Source organism: Sceloporus undulatus, chromosome 2, assembly GCF_019175285.1.
Source record: "Sceloporus undulatus isolate JIND9_A2432 ecotype Alabama chromosome 2, SceUnd_v1.1, whole genome shotgun sequence".
NCBI lineage: Eukaryota > Metazoa > Chordata > Lepidosauria > Squamata > Phrynosomatidae > Sceloporus > Sceloporus undulatus.
In genome coordinates this window covers 154,091,158-154,115,867 of record NC_056523.1, presented here as the reverse complement: position 1 = coordinate 154,115,867, position 24,710 = coordinate 154,091,158, and the positions used below count along the sequence as shown (strand labels likewise).

The window sequence follows — 24,710 nt, the reverse complement described above, 5'->3', positions numbered from 1 at the left end:
GCCTTAATGAGATTGTTATTCCAGTTATCAACCAAGGCTTTGACAGTGTCATCGGTAGTTTTTTGTGGGTTTTTCGGGCTATGTGGCCATGTTCCAGAAAAGTTTCTTCTTGACGTTTCGCCAGCATCTGTGGCTGGCATCTTCAGAGAATGCTTTGCCTGGAAAAATTTTCTGGAACATGGCCACATAGCCCAAGAAACCCACAAAAAACTATGGATTCCAGCCATGAAAGCCTTTGACTTTACAGTGTCGTCAGTGTTACCAACCATTAAATCCTCTAGGGCTTTCTGAAATTCTACTGGCTCCATTAGCCTTTGAGGGCGGACCATTCTAATGGGTACTCCACCGCCGATGAGGCAAACAGTGGCCTTCAGTTCAACCTTGACCAGGAAATGATCCGTTCATGACAATGTGGTGGCATTTTATAGTCTGGAGTAAATACAGCATACTTATATTCACTGTTTTGATTCTTCCTGCTACATTTTGGGGCAATCTCATGATGAAGTTTCTAATGGGGCAGTGACCTTCTTCACAGAAGTTTCCTACTGACCCACCTCATTACATTTCTGATTATTAGACTGAACATACCTTTCTCCCCTTCTTTTCAGTAGTATAGCCTCAATACTTTAGAACTATGACTATATCAAAAAGCTAAAAGCAAAGGAAAAAAAATTAGAAATAGAAAATAGAATAAAATGTGCCAGACGTTTACCTTGATCTCTATACATTTTTAACAGGCTTGGTAATAATTGACACACGTAAGAATATCACCCCCTAAACCATTTAACCTAGTCTTTTAGTCATCAAGAACATCATCATCACCATCAGTTCCTTCATAATTTCATAGTGTCTGCTAAGGCATTATACAGATTTTTTGTAAAAACTTTCATTTGTGCAGAATTCTGTCCCTTACATCACATACACAATCCTTTTAACAATGCAGTTTAGGCTTTAATCCATTCAAGTGCACTTTCTCATCAGTCTGAGGGATTACACAGATCTAACTGGTATCTTAACCATGATGAACCACAGGACTATAAGAATTATTCTCCTTGTTAAATCTTAACAGCATTCAGTATTACTTAAGAATACCTATTCTTATTAGTCTTAGCAGCATCCAAATAAATCAACATTTTAGGACAGCATGCCAGGGCTACCAGAAATGGTCATCACAGTTTATCAAAGCAGTGTCTTCTGCGTTGGAGACTTGCCATAAGACGGTCTGATAAGATCTGTTTCTCAGTTTCTTTTTATTCTCTTCCTAAGTCCACTCAGCAAATCAGTTGAACAAAGCTCTTTATCTTATGACTCATCATTTATCTTGTCACTGTCTGTTCCCTTATCTAATGACACCTTGTCTAGTGACCACACCTAGTGTTGGTGTTCCTCTCTAGTGTGGTCTGATGTCTAGTGTGCACTTGTAGAGACATATCTTATCTTGTTTGCATTCAGTCATGACATACTTCCCAGAATGACCTGCACTGTAGCCCATTTTCTACTGGCACACACAGACACAAATCTGCCTATATTAGCTCTTATTAGGTTAAATTCTGTCCTTTATAGTTGTGGGATTTCATGCATTATAACACCTTGCAATGTTTGTTCTCATTCTCTCATCCATTCATGTCTCAAATATACAGTGTTTTGGCCCTTCTTTTACAAGCCAGGGGCAACAGAATATGCTCTGGCCTGTAACAGAAGGGCCAAAACATTGTATATTTGAGACATGAATGGATGTGAGAATGAGAACAAACCTTGCAAGGTGTTACAATGCATGAAATCCCACAACAGAATGCTCCAACATCTCCCATACCTATTGGGAGATCTGGAAGATCCCTAGGATTCCTCTTCAGATCTCTTTGAAAGACAGGGTCTATGTCATTTATCTTCCCTTCTCATATACAGTATAGTTTTAGGAAAGTTAGTTCCCACTATGATTTAAAGCAAATTGCTGATTGGTTTATATGACCTTCGTTCCCATTTGAAGCTGGTTGTGATCCTATTTGGTTCAATTTCTGTCACAATAAAGTGAGGCAAACACAAAAAAACTATTTTTTCCAGACACTAGTTTTCTAGCAGTTCTTTTGGAAAGAATAGATTCTGGAGTGTGTTCAACAAATGGGAACAATGGATCTGAATTGCATCATTCTGGAGGAGGGACTAATGGCAGAGGGGGCTTTACCATCCCTCCTCAGCTTTTGGTAGATCCACCATTCCCCCCCTCTCTTAGTGATGCCTTTGTGTTTGTGATGTGGCCAATGGGCACATGATTTTTTAAAAAAATAAAATTGATAGAAAATTCAATTCATTGATTTTGCAACTACTTACAATTAGTGAGGCAAGTAGTTGCAAAACCAATTGATTGAATATTCTATCAATTTATTTTAAATATATATATATATATATATATATATATATATATATACTTCCCAAGCTGGGCTGCTGCTTATGTCACTGATGACGCACTGATGATTGACATGCATTTTGAGGTGGCACAAACTAGTGGGGATGAAAATTGTGCCAAAAAAGAAGCGATTACAGGGGATAATGAAAAGATTTGCTTTCATAGTGGGAACGACAGACTGTTTGGAATTGATTTACCAACACAGAGCACAGGTGAATCCCAAACTGGTTTAAATGTAAGTGGGTATGAGCCAGAGAGTAGTAGACACTGTGGCTCAGAGCTGGGTGATCTTTTTTGTCCCTGGTGGCGCAGTGGTTAAATGCCTGTACTGCAGCCACTCACTCAAAACCACAAGGTTGTGAGTTCAAGACCAGCTAAAGGGCTCAAGCTTGACTCAGGCTTGCATCCTTCCGAGGTTGCTAAAATGAGTACCCAGATTGTTGGGGGCAAATCAGCTTACAGTTTATTTTATAAATTTCTGTTCTGTCATCTGTCTCTTGGCCCTGAGTGTGCATCCTCAAAGAAGGCCTTTCCATGTGGGGAATGCCTTGGAAGGACAACAGATCGTATCTCCCAACCTCAGAGATTTGCTTTATTATCCACCCCAGTGTTAAAATAAAACACTATCCTTGATGCAATAGTAGAACAGTATCCTTCTAGGTCCCTTGAGAGGAAACGTTTTAAAGGCAACATACGGCTTTCTGTAGATCTATGGTTCAAGATCCACCATGCTTTCTCACTGAGGGATTTCTGCAGATTTCATTTCCCTACTTTGGGAGCTTAACAGATATTTCAAACCTATGATTTGTATTAATTAATTAATCATGAATAAATAAATAACGCAGAAAAATAAATATCATAAAACAAAAAACACATCTATTTTGGTTTGTGGGATTTTCTGCATTTTCCTTTAAAACTACACTTTCACTGTTGAAATCACTTCAATTAAACCAATTGTAAACCGCTTAGAGAGTAGTGAGTTCACTGATAAGTGGTATACAAATGTACATTTATTGCTATTGCTATTCTAGGGAACATTAAAAAATGTTCTGATTGCAAAGGAGCATTGCATACTTCAGTATACAGAAAGCTCAAAACTAGTTTTTGCAGGGTCATCGTATAATTTCAAACTATTATCGCTGGCAGTATCTACATTCAGTAACAGAGAAAACTATATATGATATCAATTTTGTTTTCTTACAGCTTCAATTTTTTCATGAACAAGATGAAGAATTTAAATATAAAAAAAAGCTCTGGATGTCTTCCTTTGTGGTGAGAAATCAATACGTCATTCTTCCATATAGTGGAGAGATTGTTTTTTTAAAAAAATAGAAGTACTGCTACATATCTAGAGATATGATAATTGCTCATTGCTGTTTGTTAAACATGGGAGTTTTGGTTTTCTCAAGGCTCAGCTTGAGTATTTATGTGAAATCTGGCACATGCTCCACTGAGGTGTGAGCATTTGCAGACACTTCATTTACAAAAGAAGTAGCAGAGTGGGCACTTCTGTCAGAAATTCAATGTCCAGGACATTTTTTTTTTTTTGCCTAAGTAATAAAAGTAACAGTGCCTCAGCCATTCATTTTAATTCTGTGAGTCTTGGGCTGGATCTGCACTGCAGAATTGATGCAGTTTGACACCACTTTTACTGCCACGAATCCATCCTGTGGAATCCTGGGAATTGTATTGTAGTTTGCTGTGGCATCAGAAGTCTTTGAGAGAAAAGTCTAAATATCTCACAATACCATGGATTCCAGAATTCTATAGCGTTGAGTCATGGTATTTAAAGAAGGGTCAAACTGCATCATTTCTGCAGTGAGCTTCAGTCCATTACACCGCTTGGCTAAAGGAGGAGAGGGAGGGGAGAGAGAATTCTACTGTAAAGATAAACACAGATCACCTGTCCTTGTTAGACACTGAGAATGGAGTTTTATGGTTCACACCGCTATTTGCAAGAGCAGGTAGGAGGGAAAGCCAGATGAGTGTTTTATAGCCCACGTTTTCCAGAAATTTGTCAGGAAAGTTTTATTTTTCTGTGAGGGGTGACCAAGTGGAAATCCCTTGATCTCCACAGAGGAGCCTGAAGAGTCATAAAATTCCCTGCCCCCCTTCAGGGCTGGGATGACTAGCTTACAGTTGTAAACCATTTAGACACTGTTAGTTCAGTATGAAGGTATATAAATGAAGCTGTTTTTTTTGAATAAAAAGAGAGATTTAAATTACCATGTGTCTAACAGGAATTAGTTCCTCAACAGTTAAAAGGTACTTGTACTATCAATTTTGAATCTTGTGGCTTTCTCTGGGGGAAGACTCCTTTTTCAGACAACCTTGCAAGAGCCCCATTGGGACAATGAAAGTCACAACATCTTGGTGGCATATACCTGGTTATTCCTGTATGGCAAGAGGCTTGACCAGAATGCCATTGTGATCCCTGTGCATGTATTCTTTGGAATGTGGTAGAAATACATATTCTGTGCCTTCTTGCACATTGTCTTTTACATAAAGTGCATAGTAGCAAAGGGTGCAACTCTCATCCACTGACAGAGCATGGGAGTATGCTAAGGCATGTTCATACTGCCTCCATTCACTTGGAGAAGAAGGAGCAGCTTTATCCTGGAGGTGGAGGCTGCTCCTTTATCTCTGGGTGTGCAAGGGCAATCAAAGCATGAAAGGTGTACCCTAATGTTAACCAGTGACTGAGGAGATGAAGTTGTCCCACAAGCCCCTGGCTCCCATTGCCTGCCTTGGAAAGAAGTGAAGGCATGCACTCCAAGAGTGTACTTATATGATCTCAGCCTGTGGTTTCCCACTCTGTCTGAGCAATGTGGCTCCTGGGGAACATTTTTGCCACAAATTAGAGAGTAGTGCAATGATTATGAAGTGAATAAAATCATTTCATAGAATCATAGAATCTGAGTTGGAAGAGACCACAACCTCTAATACCTCCAAAAATCTTTAATAGCAATAGAAATTGCTTGCCAGTGCACGTAAGCACTCCCTCAGTGGTTTACAGTGTGTAAGCTAATTGCCCCCAACAAGCTGGGTACTCATTTTACCGACCGAAGGAAGGATTCCAAGTTGAATGGATTCTGGAGTCGTGCCTGGGATTGAACTCAAAACCTTCTGGCTGCAGTACTGGCATTTAACCACTGCACCACCAGAGCTCCTTGAAGGCCTTTTGTCAGTCCTTATCACTGATTCATCTATAAAGTGACTTATGGGCTATGTCACTAGAGAAATTTAACCTACCACAGAATTATATGAATTAAATGAAAGTGGTTATAGATCTGTACACTGGTTAAATATATTTTTTCATGCTCTTCTTTTATGTAGCCATATCTCCACAGTGTAATTTTCATCTTTTTACTCTGCTATCTGGTGACAAAATATGGCAAGCCAGTTATGAGAAGAGATCCTGTCTTTAGGTTTGTACAGATCTGTTCACATGCTCTTGCAGACAAATGTTGTGAAATAACAACTTGCCGGCATGCCATTTTGATATTCACAGGTTCTGTTTTTAATGGCTTCTTTTTCCTAGTTAAATTCCAATATCTTATGAATCATGGTTGTGTCACCATTTTATGGAGGCTTGTATCGACGGATAAATTTAGGGGGCTTGGCCACAACTCTGGAAAAAAAATGTCCACATATTGTTATGGCAAAAAGTATTTAACAGCAAAAATAAATATAATGCTACTCCTTACTTTTTCACATATATCTCATGGGAAAAAATCCTACATAGTCAGAATGTCTTGTCATCCCTGTTGTTCACTTTATTCAGTGACTGCCTTCTTAAAGAGTAAAATTACACTAATAAGTAATGGTCTATTCAAACAAAAATCCACCAAACATTGGCCAACCAAAATGCACAATATACTTCTTGCAAGCTTTTGAAGCTCCACTGGCTTCATCATCAGGCAAGGTGTTACAAATCAAACAGGAGAAAAAATAGAGATGTTAGTAGGATAGCTGCATTCTGTTGTTTCTGTCCTTAGTTACAATGGTATGGGGAGGGCATATTTTGTAAGCTGGCTCCTTCTCCTTCTGGCCATGTGGCAATTGGGATATTTTCAAAATCTGGGAAATTTACAGCCCATTTGCATCTCAACAAGGACTCCTCTCTTGCAATCCAGTATGTCTCCATTCCTGTGATGCCACAGACCACTTTGTAGGCAGAGGACAACAAAATGCAGACATCTTAATAACATCTCTAATTTTTCTCCTGTTTGGTTTGTAACATCTTGCCTGATTAAGAAGCTGTTTGGTTGATTTTTGTTTGAATTTGCTAAATGACCAAGACATGTTTTCAATAATAGTGTAATTACAGATATTTGAAAGATTCACCATTTGTTTTAGATATATATTTCTACCTAACTCATGTTTTTGGGACACTTTTTCACAACAGTAAATATTAGTGATATATAAAATATAATATTGTAAGGACAAGATTTTCTGTGTTAGTCATTCAGATTCTAGCTTTATTATGGGCCATTCATTCCTTTTTAAATAGGAAACAATATCCACTTGGTAGTGTGCAATGCTTTCAAACTTTTTGTGATGTCTTTGATCTGCAGAATTTCTCCACAGAAAAAGAGTATCCAGCAGAATCCTGAAGAGCCCAGTGAAAAAGATAGAGATGTTGAAGATGAAAGGGCAAGAGTTCAAAGTGTCCTGGGATCTACAAATCAAGAAGAGGTAAAACAAAATTACACTTTTCTCATTCAGCTATTTCTTCATTTACATATATTTATAAACCACTTACACAATATTTCAAAGCAGTGTACAGCAATCATAAAATAGACAACATAAAGCAATAATCAAAATTAAAACACTATATTTACAACATCTATGAAAGAAGCAATGTGCATAGGTTTTCAACAAGTCTTGGTTCCAAAACTATACGGCAAAGCTGCTGCAGAGGAGGAGGGAGTCTCTTTGCTTTGTTTACATCAGTACCCTTGCATTCCTTGTGAAAGCAAGGTGATGCTTAAAATTCTACAACAAAGACTCTTAACATTTATGGAGAAAGAATTGCTAGATGTCCAGGTAGGGTTCAGAAAAGGAAGAGACACTAGGGATCATATAGCAAACATATGTGTTTTATAGACTATAGCAAAGCATTTGATTATCTAAATAATGAGAAACTATGGATTGCTCTTAAAGAAAGGAATGTGTCACAATGTTTCATGCATAATCTGTACTCAGGACAAGAGGGTACTGTAAGGACAGAATAGGGAGAAACAGAATGGTTTCCAGTTGGAAAGGGATTCATGCAAGGCTGTATTCTATTGCCCTATCTATTTAATTTATAAATATGCTGAGGACATCATATGAAAAACAGGATTGGATTCAGAGGAGGGAGGCATGAAAACTGGAGGAATGAACACCAACAATTTAAGATATGCAGATGACACCATAATATTGGCAGAAAATATCACAGATATGGAAAGATTATTGAAGAGGTCAAGGCAGAAAGCATAAAGGGAGATTTATAGAATAGACCATCTACATAATTTTAAAGTAGATGATAAAGAGATTGAAATAGATTTTTCATACTTGAGCTCAGTCATTAATCAGAGTGGAGACTGCAGTCAAGAAACCAGGAGAACAGTAGGACTTGGATGGGCAGCTATGAAGGAACTGGACAAGACCCTGAAGTGTAAAGATATATCATTAAATGCTAAAGTCAGGATTGTCCATGCCAACATATTTTCAATTTCTGCATAAAGTTGTGAGAACTGGACCATAAAGGAAGCTTATAGGAAGAAAATAAACTAATTTGAGATGTGGTCCTGGAGAAGAGTTATAAGAATACCATGGACCAGTGGATGGGTCCCAGAGCAGATCAAGCCCAAGCTTTCCCTGGAAGCAAAGATGACTAAATTGTTGTCATATTTTGTCATGAGGAGAAAGGACACACTAAGAAAGACTATAATGCTTGGCAAAATGGAGGGCAATAGGAAAAGAGGAAGACCTAATTTCAGATGCGTCAAAGAAACCACAGTCCTCATTCTGCAGGATCTGAGCAGAGCAGTTGGTGATAGGGTGACTTGAAAGTGTTTCATTCATAGAGGGTCACCATGGATTGAGGGAGACTTGAAGGCAGTTAGCAAAAACAATTTAAAACCTCCAGCTCTGAAATAATTAAGAGATCTAGATTTTAAACATAAGCAGGGAAAAATCTATACAGCATATTTTCACCAACATCACCATGTAAGGGAAATACTTAGTTGATGTGAATGAATGGGAGAGAAAACTGTGCTTTACTAGTAATGCAATCCTTCTCTATTTTTTTTTTCTTGAAGGAAGCAAATTTGAGCCATTTTTATCCTGCTGCAAGAAAGTCTTCAAGACTATTCACAGTCTAGGACTTTAATCTGCATAAAATTTGTAAATGTTTTGTTTGTACAGACCACAATATTTTCTGCACAGAAAATTGTGTAATTGGAAAGTTATCGTGTGCAAAATGCACACATGATTTTCTTTTGCTCAGAAAACAGCTTTGAAACACATAATGCTATTTCCTGCACATAATATGCTGTTTTCTATACCAAAAAAGAGTGATTTTTGTATAGAATAAATCCCAAACTGTTTTCATCAGTCCAGGAATCTCCTCATTATGGTTTCCCAATAGTTGAGGAATATATTTCCCAGATCTTTTGCCTTTCTAGGGTTTACTTTTCAACAGCTCTGTTGTGCTGTCTTAGGGAAGAATCACAACAACACTGTCCAATGAAGTGCTTATAGGGATTGTATCAGACCATTGGAGCTGTATAGTCAGTGATCTCTGGTTCATCTGTTTGCTAGGTTTAGTTGTGTTAGGAGAAGATCACAGAAGAGCTATATGTAGGGTGGGGGGTTGCTTGGCATCTATGTTTATTCTGAGTCTTCTTTCAATTTCTTTTTGATTTATTAAACCTTTTGATTTGTGAAATCTTTTGATTTATGAAAGCTTAAATTAGTGTCTGTCTTCCTTGTTATTTTGTTAATTTTCTCTACTTATGTTTCTTTGCGTTCTTTTATAGAGCAAAATATATACTGCTGCTGCCCAGTTATTCCGATTGTTGTTGCTGAGTATTAGATGCAGGGATGTAAATCTTTATATTTTTGTCCTTGTACCCGATAATCAATCGTCTGTAGTTTCCTTCTCACTACTCAAGATCAGAGATGTCTACAAAGTTTTTGATCTCTATTTTTAGGAATTTTTGAGAGGGGAAGGAGGATTATTTTGTACAGAAATAATTAGTGTTGCTTATGCAGGAACACAATGGATCCTATGCAAGAAGCACATCTGTGCAAAACAACATGCAGAAGAACCACATATACTCTGTACAAAATAACTCCTTTGGAAGTGTTTGCAAAGTGCAGAGTCTCATGGCTGCTCTATTCTTCTCTAAGGGTTGCTTCGAAACGGTTTTTGAGGTGCTGGGAAATGGCCATTCTCCCCATCCTCAGTTAGATGGAAGGCAAGCAGTCAGTTAGTCAGTGCCACCACAAAAAAACCACAGACCATTGTATGGTACAACATTGTGTTTGCAGCTGCTCCCAGAGATACTACTGGTTTAGGTAGACATTCTGACTTGATATAACACAACTTCCTATATTTCTGTCCCCTGTCTGAAGGGCCAATAGCTGACTCCTGGTTTGATAAATTCATGCCAAAAGAAAACGTGAAACCGCTGTGTGTGCATGACATAAGGAAAGTTCTTTCTTGTCTTCCCTATTTAGAAACCAGTTGTCATTGTCCATAACCTGCGCAAGGAATACAAAAGCAGAAAGATTTGTTCCTGTTTGAAGAAGAACAAGACAAGACGGAAAGTGGCCACAAGAACTGTGTCTTTCTGTGTTAAAAAAGGTTAGATGGCAAAAATGTTTACTGTTATTGTTTTAGAGACTTTCTCAGCTTGAAAAAAGCAAACAAGTTTTGGCTGGATCCAGAGTTAGGCACATGGACAGCTTCTCCTTCTGCAGGAAAATGCTATGGTCAATGGGTTAAACTGTGAGGAGCAGAGGAACGTTCCTTTGGGGGGGCAGATCTCATATCCAATCCTTTATCTTTGTACTCATTTTCAGAAGCATTTGAGCTATTGGCTGAAATTGCTAGGTTTTTTGTTCTTTGTACCATGGGAAATTCCAATAGGAAGAAGAGAAGTTTTTACATTGCAATTGTATGCATGTCTACTGAGCTGTAAATCCCACTGAGTTCAATGGCACTCATTCCTAGCATGCAAAGGAATCTTGTAGCACCTTTGAAACTAACTGTGTGAAAGAAGTTGTAGCATAGGCTTTTGTAGACTTGATCTACTTCCTGTATGGAAAAATAGACCAAGTCTATGAAAGCTTATCCTATAACTTCTTAAACACAGTTAGTGTCAAAGATGCTACAAGAGCTCTTTGCATACTGATATTCCAGACAAACATGACTATGTCTCTGAATTTTACTCACTCCTAGGTAAATGGATATAGGACTAAACTAAGTTCTGGAGTCAAGGAAAAAGAGAAGGAAAGCAAAAAAAAAAAAAAGGCAAATGAAACACTTTCAGAGTCTGTAAATTCATCTGCATTGTTTTTATTTTCATATTTTTACATGAAAAAATTATTATTATATCAAAAATGAACATAAAAACACGAGCTTATCTTTCTGGTGTAATTACATCAAGCAATATTGTTTTCAGTTCCATGTAGTGGTTTGAATGTTGGACTACAACTCTGGAGACCAGGGTTTGATTCCCAGCTCAGCCATGACACTCACTAGGTGACCTTGGTCTCAGCCTCAGGGAAGGGCAATGGCAAATCTCCTCTGAACAAATCTTGCAAATAAAACCACATGATAGGTTTGTGTTAGGGTTTCCATAAGTGAGAAGCTACTTGAAGGCATACAACCACCACCACCACCATAAGAAAGCGGAAAACCAGATCTGTGTCCATAATTTTTACTATGATCTATGTCCATAACTGAAAATGTTATTAAAAGAAAATGTTGTATTATTTCCATCTTTTGGCTAAATGGATCTCATTTCCCCCATTATTGCCATCTCCATATTTTATCCAACCCTTTCTTTACTTTTAATATTTTAGTCCTTCCACACTTCAGTGGGATTCTCTACATACATTTTTACTCCCAAAACAATAAATGTAACCATGGTTTGATCCTTATGATTATGAGTGACTTGTATTTTATCAAGTGACCGAAATTCAGGAGCATGTAGCAATATATGTCCAGTAGTAATTTAAGTGGTTCATAAGATCTTAGTCTAATACATTATTTTTTAGTCACTCCTCCTGCATATGTATCCAGAAAAGGCCAAAGCCCATACTAATTTAGTCAGTCCTCTGTATTCATGGATTCTGCATCCACGGATTCAACTTTCCATGGCTTGAAAATATTGTAGAAAAAGAATTCCAAAAAGCCAATCATAGAATCATAGAATCATAGAATCATAGAATCGTAGAGTTGGAAGAGACCACTAGGGCCATCCAGTCCAACCCCCTGCCATGCAGGAAATCCAAATCAAAGCATCCCTGACAGATGGCCATCCAGCCTCTGTTTAAAGACCTCCAAGGAAGGAGACTCTATCACCCTCCGAGGGAGTGCATTCCATTGTCGAACAGCCCTTACTGTCAGGAAGTTCCTCCTAATGTTCAGGTGGAATCTCTTTTCCTGTAGCTTGCATCCATTGTTCCGGGTCCTGTTCTCTGGAGCAGCAGAAAACAAGCTTGCTCCCTCCTCAATATGACATCCCTTCAAGTATTTAAATGGGGCTATCATATCACCTCTTAACCTTCTCTTCTCCAGGTTAAATATATCCAGCTCCCTAAGTCGTTATTCATAGGCAATGGTTTCCAGACCTTTCACCATTTTAGTTGCCCTCCTTTGGACATGCTCCAGTTTCTCAATGTCCTTTCTGAATTGTGGCGCCCAGAACTGGACACAATATTCTAGGTGGGGCCTGACCAAAGCAGAATACAGTGGCACTATTACTTCTCTTGATCTAGACACTATACTTCTATTGATGCAGCCTAAAATAGCATTGGCCTTTTTAGCTGCCGCATCACACTGTTCACTCATGTTCAACTTGTGGTCTACTTGGACTCCTAGATCCCTTTCACACGTAGTTTCATTCAGCCAGGTGTCCCCAATCCTATATCTGTGCATTTTATTTTTCCGCCCTAAGTGCAATACCTTACATTTCTCTGTGTTGAATTTCATTTTGTTAGCTTTGGCCCAGCTTTCTAGTCTATTCAGGTCATTTTGAATCTTCATCCTGTGCTCTGGGGTATTAGCTATTCCCCCTAATTTGGTGTCAATCATGATTTTGCCATTTTATAGAAGAGATATCATTTTACTGTGCCATTGTATATAATGGGACTTGGGCATCCATAGATTTAGGTATCCATCCTGGAACAAGACTCCAGGGGATACCAAGAGTCCACTGTACTTCTCTTCCACTTCCTTAGGGTGAGGTAACATTTCATTGTGACCGTATCATGAACTCTAAACATTAATCATATGGCTGGATCCAGTCAACTATTAACTTGTTTATTGAACCAGTTCATATACTGCTAACCAAACCTAAAACAATATTTCAAAGTATACAAAACAGCAAAATTTAATACATTAAAATCAGTTCAAATTAGGACGACTTCAAAGTATAAGCAGCTAAGCTGTTTAAAGTCAAGGCTAGCAGTGAATTGTGGCCTGAACAACTAGGAAAGTCAAGAAGGAAAAGGTAGGTCTTTATCAAGTGCAGATTAGGTGGATGGGCTTTCCAAAAGGAGGGTATGACAGTGGAGATGGCTTGCTTTTGTGTTGTCACCAGATTGCAATCTGCATGTCATGGAACAACTAGCACAATCTCCTTCAATATCTGAACAAATCACATAGCTCTGTACTGGAGATCTGCCAGGTCACCTATTCCCAAAGAGTTCAGAAGATCCTGGACTTGCCCCAGTAGCTAATAGGCATGACTGCAGTTGCTTCACATTATCAATGTAATAAAATAATAAATACATTTTTATTTCTATGCCGCTTTTTGCCAGGCAATCAAAGCGGTGTACAACAGGTTAAAATATATCCATATATACATAATACCCCCCCTTAAAACAAGATTAAACAATGTAAGATTAAAAACTACACATTAAAACCGACTATGCTACATAAAAATCATCATGGGCAGAGTTTACTGAATGGGAAGTCTTATTTGTGGCCGAGCATTTTATTCCGGGAAGGTTTGCCGGAAGAGATCCGTCTTAATGGCTTATTTTAAAGCTCTCTAGATTGTTCACAGCTTGGCTTCTCACTATCTTGGCCACTTAAGCACAAGATTATCTCCACATAAACTCTATTGTAGTAAGCCTAATCAAAGTTATCACTGAATGGACCAGATTTCAGCGGTCAGACTACTCTTGTTCAATGATGTCCCCACCCCTGGTGTCACGCAGTGGAGGAGCTGCAGGGGGCATGGCCAAAGGGCATACTCACCCTTTCTCCTTCACTGCAGTGCCAGAGGCCTCCTTGCAAGGAGACCTCTGCAGTGGCACACTTGGACTTGTCTTTCACCACAGTGGCAGGGGTCTCCTCATAAGAAGATTGTTGACACCATAGCAAAGCCATGTGACACACTTTCCCCTTCCTTTCTCTGTGGTGTCACCCTGTGTGGGCTGCATCACCGCATCCTCCTCTAGTGCTCTTGTTCTGGGAAAGGTGCTCTAAGCATGCCAGAACTGGAATATTGAGTCTAATTCTAGGTACCACAATTCAAAAAGGTTGGAGCACATCCAGAGGAGGGCAACTAAAATTGTGAATGGTCTGGAAGCCATGCCCTATGAGGAGTGGCTTAGGGAGCTGAGTATGCTTAGCCTGGAGAAGAGAAAGTTAAGAGGTAATATGATTGTCCTGTTTAAATATTTGAAGACTGAGCAAATTCGTTTTCTGCAATTCCAGAGAATAGGACACAGAGTAACAATTTCAAAGTATAAGAAAAGAGATTCCAACCCAACATTAGGAAGAACTTCCTGACAGAATTATCTGACAGTGGAATATGCTGCCTCAGAGTGTGGTGGAGTTTTCTTTTTTAGAGGCTGAATGGTCATCTGTCAGGGCTGCTTTGTTTGTATCTTCCTGCATGGCAGACGGTTGGACCTGATGGCCATTGAAGTCTCTTCCAGCTCTATGATTCTTTGAGATAAAGATGATAATTGGCACTCCCTATGATAGACATCACTTGATCTCCAAGGAGAATAGTGTATCCAAGACCATCTCCAAATTATATACATACTGGAGAAGAGGGAACTCTCTTTATCATCAGTTCCTGTACTCAAGGCCCACACCCCCATATAATTTTTGTCTTGTTGTGATTCTCCATCAGTTTATTGGCCCTCATCCAGTGTGTGTCTAGTAATCAGTGGAGTATCTGATCAAATATCTCAATACTGCAATGTTTCTTACACTTATTGGCAAATCTGTTTTAATACCAGCATTTCTTTGATTTGTTATAGTATGGTATGCTAGTATCTTTAGTAAAAATAACTGATATTTGTTTGTTTATTCTAGGAGAGGTTTTAGGGCTCCTGGGACCCAATGGAGCTGGTAAAAGTACAACAATTAGTGTGATAACAGGAGACACAAATCCAACTGCTGGACAGGTAAGTGTAGCTACTTTAAAAGAGAAATTATTTTCAAAGCTATTTCTGAAATCATTCTTACATTGGGCAAGCAGTTGCTTTCACACATAAAACAGGTATAAATCCCCCATGGACCATTCCTTAGATTAATATGTAACTGTTCCTGTGAAAATGACTTCAGAAATGAAGCTTTTATATTGACAGAACTAACAGATAGAGGACATCCACACAATAGTAATGTCTCAGAGCCTGTACAAAGTGTATAATTTTCAGAACTCAGTCCAGCATAAACTGTAGGTCTTTAAACAGAGGCTGGACAGCCATCTGTCAGGGATGCTTTGATTTAGATTTCCTGCATGGCAGAATGGGGTTGGACTGGATGGCCCTTGGCATCTCTTCCAACTCTATGATTCTATGATTCTATGTAGTAATATCTTTAATCAAGCTGTAATAGTTTAAAGGGTTTCATAAAGAAAAATTGGTATTTAGTTCTACACATAGTTTGGGTTGTTAGAACAAGCCCCAGATCTTGTTTAAGTGAACCAACAGCATTAAGGTGCTCATTCAAGGAGGTAAAGCACATCACAAAACACATCACAAAACACTCTAACTAGGCCCAGAGGATATCATCTATGATATGGCCATTGTATCTATTGCAGCTATGGCCATTGTATCTATTGCAGGTACACTTCCAAGATGACTGCATTTACAGACCACACCAGCCAACAAAGACATATTTGCATCATTTTAGCAGCTGCAATAGTTGTTTTATTATTTTTGTGATAACAACAACTAGACATCTTAAGAAACAAATAGGAGAGCATTCTGTAGTAGAAGAAATAATAAAACAAATGCTTCCTTGGTACATCAAGTAGAACATTACAAAAAGAGCTGGAGTGGATTTTAAATTTAAAATCTTTGGTCTATAGAGGCCAGAATGATGATCTTGATCACCTCCTGCTCTTGTAAAGCTTTTCAGGGTTTTCAGACAGTCCCTTTAGTCAAGAAATATCTACATGCCTTTGAATGCGATCTATATTTTTCTACTACTTGTTCACAACATATGAAAATCCATCACCCTTTGCTTGCATGTCTTCATTAGTTCAGTAAATGGTTTGAGAGTTCCAGGTTCAGAATTTCTGGAGTTTAATTTTTTTCCTTTTTATGAAAGTTTATTCTCTTTATGCAGTTGAGTTTCATAAATACATCATCTTAACAATCACATAATTGATCCCACCACTATACGTACTTTTACAACTTTCATTTACCTGTTCTTATTATCCTACTACCTTTCCCCCCAAAAAACAGAATGATTCATAGGCTCTTTTTAACAATGTCTGTTCTTGTGACACTTGTATAAATAACAGAAAGTTTAATATTAAGTAGAGATGTCCAGGCTATAGGGAATGCACAAATATAATAGGATTTAGCCATGTCTTCATGAAGAAGACATTAAGACTAAAATAGGCTAAAACACTTGGCTTTTCTACTAATAAACAATGTTTTCAGCTCTTGAGATGTGTCTCTTGTTTCTTTTTTGGCTTTCAAATATACACAACAATATACTCAGGTCAACACTTTAAAACTATTCTGACCGTACCAGGAATTGGGTACCTGAAGCCCTAGGGCCAAATCTGTACTTTCTAAGGTCTTTGTATGGGCCTCTGGACCAACTGTATTATATGATAATATGGAAGGATACCTTTCATTAATTACATCTCCTCCTTGTGAAATCCTTTGTATTGTAAGAGACATGTTTACAATGAACACTATTAAGTGTGGTCACAATACCAGGTATTCTGAACAGGTGCTGATCAAAGGAGCCAGTGCAGCTACAATGGAAGAAAACACTGGTGGCTTTCTTGGCTACTGTCCTCAGGAGAATGCCCTCTGGTCCAACTTGACGGTGAAAGAACATCTGGAGATTTATGCATCTATCAAAGGGATAAGGAAAGATGCAGCAGCTGCTGCTATTGATCGGTACAGGCAGACAAAAATTGACATCTTCTAAGAATAAAAACTACCTTTCAATACTTTCAGTATTTTGCAGCCTCTCCAACCTGGTTCTTTTCGGGGGGTTTTTGTTGTTGTTGTTGGGTAGAAGACAATAAAAAGAAATTATTACTTTTTTTAACACAAAATGTGGAGCATATTTTTCCAGTATTATAGTAGCACCCCTGAAATTCTCCTGCTCTATTTTGATTTTACACTTGTCATGCAGAACATATCAGCTGCAGAATAAATAAATTAAATTAATTAATTTATTTTATTTATATACCGCTATTCCAAAGATCATAGCGGTGAACAGCAAGTAAGCTAATTAGCAAGTAAGCTAATTTGCCCCCAACAGTCATTTTAGCGACCTCGGAAGAATGCAAGCCTGAGTCGAGCTTGGGCCCTTTTGCTGGTCTTGAACTCGCAACCTTGTGGTTTTGAGTGAATGGCTGCAGTACAGGCATTTAACCACTGCGCCACCAGGGCTCCTGTTAACAAAACCAAAAACTGTACTTTTCTTTCAGAATAGCTCAAGCTCTAGAACTCCAAGAGCATTTTAAAAAGACCATTAAGACACTGCCTGCTGGATTAGTCAGAAAAGTAAGTTCTGTGTTTCTTTCATCTTGAACAACTATCCAGGTATTACAGATGCCTGTTACCGCCAATGTTAGCAACAATGTTGTTGTAAGTTGGCTTATACAAATGCCAAGAAGCCAGTGATGTTGACATTGTTGTTGCTGTGTACCTCCAAGTTGTTTCTTACTTATGGCGATCCTAAGGCAAGTCTATCACAAGATTTGTTAAGAAGGGGTTTTGCCAGTGCCTCCCTCTGAAACCGAGAGACTGTGACTTGTCTAAGGTCACCCTAAGGTCATCCATGTCTGAGCAGGGATTCAAACCCAGTGCTAAAACCACTGCACTACATAGTCCAATGCTCAAACCACAAAACCATGCTGGCTTCTTGGCATAAGCAGCTATATCACAGGCTGTGCCTACACAGCAGAACGAATGCAGTTAGACACTGCTTTAACTTTCATGGCTCCATCATAGGCAATCCTAGGATTTATAGTTTATAAATTTAACCTTCTCTGTCAGATAGATCTGGTGCTACAACATAATACGAATTCCAGAATTCCACAGGATGAAGCCATGAAAGTTAAAGTAATGTGAAACTGCATTAATTCTGCACTGTGGTAGCAACTACAGATAACTGGAAACCTAGAGCTGGGAACGGTTGTGTACCTTGCATTACACCTACTTTATAAGTCATGTAGTATTCTTCTTACTTTGATATAAACCTGTTTTATGAGTTTCTTGAATTTTTGTGGTTTTGAATATAGGCGGAAAATCATGGAATACTGCAGAGTACTGTCTAAATAAATTCAAATCATATATTTACATCTCTAAAATAGACTTAGTTTTGAGCAGATTATCTCCTATTCCAAGCTGTGTCTAACTGTTAAGGCAGTAGGGATCGGAAGTTTTTCTTAGACATTTAATTGCCCTGTTTTGGTTATACATCCTGTTCATTCTGGAATTATCTGGCATATATTCAATGAAACCTCAAACAATTCACTATATTTAGAAATATTTACAAGGAAATAGCTATGCTGTTTCCATATAAAATAATAAAAAGGATGGCTGACTGAATGAAGGGGTCAGCACCTTTGAGATTCACTAGTTTATTTTAGCAGGAGCTTTCATAGATTTTAACCCATTTCATCAGATATTTAGAAGACGTCCCCCATCTGTTCTTTCTTTTTTGAGGTTTATTTTTATTCTGTTTGAACACAAATGATCTATAGTTTTTTGTGGCTGTGTTCTGGAGGAATTTATTCCTGATATTTCACCAGCATTTGTGTCTGGCATCTTCAGAGAATGCTGGTATGGAAGTGAGTGGGGTATATATGTACTGTGTGACCCTTGGTTGAGAGGAAGTGATTTACATGTTAATCTCTGTGTTGGTCTGTTGTTCAATGGCAAGGCCTCATTTAATTAACAAAGGATCTAAAGGATGAAGCAAAGAAAAACAATGCCAAAGAGCTTACAAATTTCAACAGGCTTAACTGTTTGTGCTCACTTTAAAGCAATGGTCCCCATACTTTTGTGCTCCAGATGTTTTGGACATCAGATCCCAGAATTCCATACTGTTGGCCACATTGGCTGGGGCTTCTGGGATCTGAAGTCCAAAACACCCAGAGGACTAAAGTTCACTGCTTTAAAGTTGGATGGATGAGAGAATTGGGGGGCGGGGGTTGGGGGGGGGAGTCAGTGCTTCCAGGACAAATTCACCAGTTTATTCAGTTTATACAATTTCTTCTCAAAGACAGAATATATTTTCTTTCCTTTTAGTTATGCTTTGCTCTGAGCATGCTGGGCAGTCCTACTGTGATACTGTTTGATGAACCAACTACAGGAATGGATCCCAAAGGAAAACGCCAAGTGTGGTGAGTAGTGCCTATGTTGGTTATAAACAAATAGGCTTCTAGATGTACACTTGTAATGGAACACCAGATTCTAAGCCCCCTGTTACTCCCCTAAAACTCCCATCTCTGCATGAAAACCTTTTTCTCCCATAATCTCCATAGCATGCAATCATATAGACATGGTGTTGGCCCATCTCATGATATTAGATACAGTAACTTGCTTTCACATAGACAATGGATTATTAGTAGCACTGCCGCATCACAGTTCTTTCAAGAGATCCGCTTCGCTTGCAAAGTGAATGCCTTATTCTCAATGAACTGGGCCTCTGTCATCATCAGTGCAGCCCACAGAGCACAGGTGCAGATTTTCCAATTTGGGGGTGGTGGTGGGGGGGGGGGATAAAGATAAATCTTGGAAAATGTTAGTGTGAGACAATGTTTATAATGATGTCTCAACTATCTTCAATAATGTCCTGCCTCTGAAATTTGCTTTTAGGCACGTTAAGATCTGCAAATCTGCGTTCATTTACATAAGTCAGCCTCATAAAGTTCTATGCAATAGTGTCCCTTTGCACCAAAGAGGGCAATTGTCTCAACACACACAGCAGTCTTGCCACCCCTGCCATGCATGATAGAAGAAGATTTTTATATATCAATTTGTGTGGGTGAAGATATTTTGGGATCTAGGACAGGATATAAATATGTTAATATACATATGTACATGCACATATATGTACTTATTCATCCTCATTTATATGATCCTCCAACTATTTATTATAGAGAGTCTACATCAAGATCACCTGAGCAAATGCAGATTCTGAGGGATGAGGAGATGTGTCTCTTCTGGTTCTTTTCCTTGAGAAGATTGTGCAGGCCTAAGGCTGCATCTGCACTACAGAAATAATACAGTTAGACACCACTTTAACTGCCATGGCTCAATGCTATGGAATTTGGGGAATTGTAGTTTGTTATTGGCACCACTGCTGTCTGACAGAGAAGGCTATAAGAGCACTTGTATGATTTCCTACTACCTTGGCTTTCCTTGGGCTTTTTTTTTTTAAACACACTATGTATTCATTAATTTTTAACTCAAGCAACTGAATTGGCAACAAAAATCCTCCATATTTAGAAAAAAAACATGAAAAGAAAATCATCATCAGCATCATCAGCATTGTCATCATCATCAATAATCAATAATAGTTTCTTTCTTGCCACTCCTCAAGGCCCATGCCACATTTTGTACTAATGTTACTTTGCAAATCATAATTTCTATATACCACTGAATGTAATAACTGTGACATAGCAAAATTAAAATTATACCTTTAAATTGCCATACCATATACACAATCATGTAGGTAGCCTGGATCCAAACCATATAGGGCTTTAAAGATAATAGCCAGCACTTTGTACTTTGGCCAAAAACTAATTGGTATCCAGTGGAGTGATTTTAAGATCAGTTTAATGTGATCACTTCTGGATATACCTATCATCAGTCTGGCTGCCATATAGCCAAGATGAAAAAATAGACAAATTATAAAAATATTTGTTCATATGTAACTAAAACTATATGAAATATTAAAGCTCTATCGATCAACTAAAGCAGGATCAAACAAAATGCTAGCAATTTCTCCACTGTAGTAAATCTTGTTTGTTTGCAGGAAAGCAATTCACTCTGTTTTGAAGGACCAGGACCAGGGTGCCATCTTGACAACTCACCACATGGAAGAAGCTGAGGCAGTGTGTGACCGAGTAGCTATCATGGTATCTGGACAGCTCAGGTGGGCTTCCTCATGAATGTTATTTCCTTGCATAATAGGATAACATGGATAGACAATGTACTCTGCTGACAAGACAAAGGATTCCTTAAATTCCATACACTTCCCACTCCTGTTTTGGAGGATAACTGTCTATGTTGTTTCTATATGGATTACTGATTTCTATGCCTTCCAGAATAGAAATCATATTAGGGAGGTTCAGACAATGTTCCTATGCAGTGAACAACATTTGGCATGCAAGAATATGCATTTTGCACAAAAGACCATATATTTTGTACAAAAGCGTCCTTCAGTTCCCCAAATACAAAATACTGAAAATGTGTGTGTGTGATTCTAGCATTTTATCCAGAGGAGAAAAAACATTTTAATTTGTTTTTGTCTGTTAGAGTGAAATCAGAAATTATTTATAGCCCTATCAAGGAGAAGGAGTGGCATAAGCTAGATATAAGATACATTTAGAATATGTCAAGGAATATGGATTTTTAAAAAGTTACTTCAGCCTTCATCCATGCTCCAGCAAGTCTCTGCAGCTGCCTTCCCCAGATGCATTTAAGCATGCATCTCCCTTTGTTATGAGGTGCATACCTGCCTCTTCTGCTTGAAGACTAATACTCTAATGATATACAATTATAGGGTAGCCATGTGGCTCTATAGTCTTTTGTCCATCACACTTCATTTTTATGCTGCTTCTTGTAGTATTTTGGTGGGATTGTTTTATCAAGGGGTGCCTGTTTAGGTCAGTGTTGTAGTGATGGCCTTCAAACATAGTGCATCCTTCCAATAATTAATGATACTTTAACAATTAACAAACCAGCTTATATTTCTGTCAGTAGCTTTAAAAAGAATCCCAGTATGTGGTTGATAACATGCCGGCCTTTGTTAAACCAAATGAAAGACACATGTTTTTGTTTTAAGCCCTCCAGTTCTTTTTATCAGATATTTTTCAAATGTGTGGAGAGGGTGGAGGAAAGGTCTTTTTGGTGCTGAAGTCATTCTATCTGCAAGGTATCCATGTAGAAATGAAATGGTGAGGAGAGCAGATATTCAAATTAGGCTCTCAAAAGAGATGTGGTGGTTTTAAGTTCCATTTTAAGTCATTTCTATGAATGATGATAGCGGAAAAGGCAGAAAAGATTGGTTCTCCACTTGTGATGTATAAAAGCCACCTGTAAACCCTGAACCCCCATTTTGGGTGAAGTGCAGTGTCTCCTGTATTGCTGGATAACAGAGAGAATAGAGATAATTTTAGGTTGTGGACTTTTTGTGGGGATATCAATAAAAGCCAAATTGGCCAGCTTTACTTAATAACAGGAGCAGAAGAACCCTCAGATAATACATTTTAGGCTTTAGGTGGTAATTTCTCAGCCTGAGTAGTGAAAACCTGCAGTAGTGTCTAGGACAACTGTGGGAATTGTGGGTCTTTAGATGCTGTTAGATTGCACCTTTCATTAGGTCAGCAGTGAGGGATTCTGGGAGCTATCCATTCTATCACATTTTCCACTTCCCTGAGCTTGGGTTAACTATAGAACCTCTGCACTCATTACAGTTTGTGACCTTCTGCTGTATTCTTCTGCAGGTGTCTTGGATCTATCCAGTATCTGAAAAGCAAATTTGGCAAAAATTATTTGCTGCAAATAAAAGTAAGAGGAGTCGAAGAAGGAGAGTTTCTGAATACTCAGATTCTCCAGATCTTCCCACACGCAGCTCGCCAAGAAAGGTAAAGTCTGTCTGTAGTTTGGGTTAAAACTTGTGATGGGCTATAAACAAACAAAAATGAGCTGAACAGCCAGTATTGGTCATGCGGAGTCTTTTTAAAATAAGTGTGTCACTAGACTTGATATTTAAAACAAGGCACTGGGCATGCCATTATGGTTACTCTGCCTACACTCTTCTGGAGTGCAGCTATATTTAGCATCTGTTTTTTTTTTATTTCTCCTCTTAGAATATCTACTTTATTGGTCTACAAGGTCCCAATGGAAGATGCACTGCCTCTCTCCAAAGCATTCTCCATGCTAGAGGAAGGTACGTCTTAAACAGATGTCCAGTTTAGAGACCTAGCCTTGTTAGTCTGGAATATCAGTAAGCAAAGGAATCTTATAGCACCCTTGAAACTAACTGTAAAGATTATCACACAGACCTCACTACAATTGTGCTATTAACAGGATTTAATGGTGATTTAATCACGGGAGGAGGATGCTTGCCTCCTGTGTGATAAGTGTGAAGTAGACTAATGAAAGTCAATGAAAGATTATGCTACAACTTAGATGTCCTATATAATTGTGTGTGTGTGTGTGCGCGCGCGCATGCGCCTTCAAGTCGCCTGTTAACCGAGTTCCCATGAATTTCATAAGGTTTTTCTTAGACAAGGAATACTTAGAGGTGGTTTGCCATTGCCATCTTGTGATGATGATGATGATGATGATAATAATAATAATAATAATAATAATAATAATAATAAAATTTATTTGTATCCCGCCCCTCTGAGAACAATCGGGGCAGCTAACAAAGTTAAAAATACAAAACATATAAAATCCCTGGTACCCTCCCCTCCTTAAAAAAGTATTAAATTCAATGCAATATTTAAAAAAAAAGCAGAACAAAAAACAACAAACAAACAAACAAACAAGTTAGAAACTGACCAGAAGGTCAACAACATCATACCAACAAACAACCAGTGGGAGCAGCAGTATCTTTCTCAGACGTTTTTTCTAAGGCTGGGTTCTCTATTCCGGGAAGGCCTGCCGGAAGAGATCCGTCTTAACAGCCTTTTCAAAGCTGTCTAAGGATGTAAGTAGATGGATCTCATCCGGCAGGCCGTTCCACAGTCTGGGGGCAACGATGGAAAATGCCCTCTGGGAGGTAGTCGAAAGCCTAGATTTTTGTGGCTGAAGTAGGCCTCTCCCAGAGGAGTGGAGTGCATGGGGAGGATTGTAGGGGAGAAGGTGGTCCTGGAGATAGCTTGGACCCAAGCCATTTAGGGCTTTAAAGGTGATAACCAATACCTTGTACTTGTGAAATACATCCTATTAAATATGAAGAGGTTTAAGTCCAGTTGGGAGGCTACTGTCTCTTTCCTTTGTTTCTTTTTCCTCTTCCTCTATGGAAATGGAGCGGGGGTAACAAAGTGAGATCTCACAATGAAACACCAACCTTCAGCTATCACATTGGCTGGGTACTTGATCAGATTAGGATACACAATCAGAGACCCTGGTGGGTTGTAGTGAATCTGGAGCCCACTTAGCTGTAGTTCTGTAGCTTCTGACTACCATCCTTCATTGAAAGGCATGGATCTCCCTGGATATCTGAAAGGGAAATTTGTGTTGGCAGTCTTGTCTCTATGGCAGTGCAAATGGTCCAGCAACCCAAGTGAGTACAAGAAGACAGACTACATGCCTGGCCAACCCTGTTCCAGGATGTCTTTATTAGGGACGTGAAGAACTTTCATAAAAACCTTCTCTAGAAATCACTGATCCCCCCACCAAG

The 24,710-nt window shown here is 38.6% G+C and overlaps 2 protein-coding genes across 7 annotated transcripts in view; both read left to right on the top strand.

Moving 5' to 3' along the window:
• Positions 1-24,710, top strand: part of MAP2K6 (mitogen-activated protein kinase kinase 6) — a 1,063,669-nt gene that overhangs the window by 709,041 nt on the left and 329,918 nt on the right. The window lies entirely within an intron of this gene.
• The window catches only part of LOC121921512 (ABC-type organic anion transporter ABCA8-like), a 102,535-nt gene that overhangs the window by 73,997 nt on the left and 3,828 nt on the right, over positions 1-24,710 (top strand). For 4 of the 6 annotated variants that reach the window (XM_042449692.1, XM_042449691.1, XM_042449693.1 and 1 more), the window contains 11 exons: positions 3,608-3,676; positions 5,741-5,832; positions 6,982-7,102; positions 10,136-10,262; positions 14,961-15,052; positions 16,839-17,011; positions 17,551-17,626; positions 19,379-19,473; positions 21,111-21,230; positions 22,804-22,944; positions 23,170-23,249. In XM_042449692.1, the coding sequence (XP_042305626.1) occupies positions 3,608-3,676; positions 5,741-5,832; positions 6,982-7,102; positions 10,136-10,262; positions 14,961-15,052; positions 16,839-17,011; positions 17,551-17,626; positions 19,379-19,473; positions 21,111-21,230; positions 22,804-22,944; positions 23,170-23,249 (1,186 nt within the window). The remainder of the gene's footprint in view (positions 1-3,607; positions 3,677-5,740; positions 5,833-6,981; positions 7,103-10,135; positions 10,263-14,960; positions 15,053-16,838; positions 17,012-17,550; positions 17,627-19,378; positions 19,474-21,110; positions 21,231-22,803; positions 22,945-23,169; positions 23,250-24,710) is intronic. The other 2 variants (XR_006101961.1, XR_006101962.1) reach the window with 1 other exon arrangement.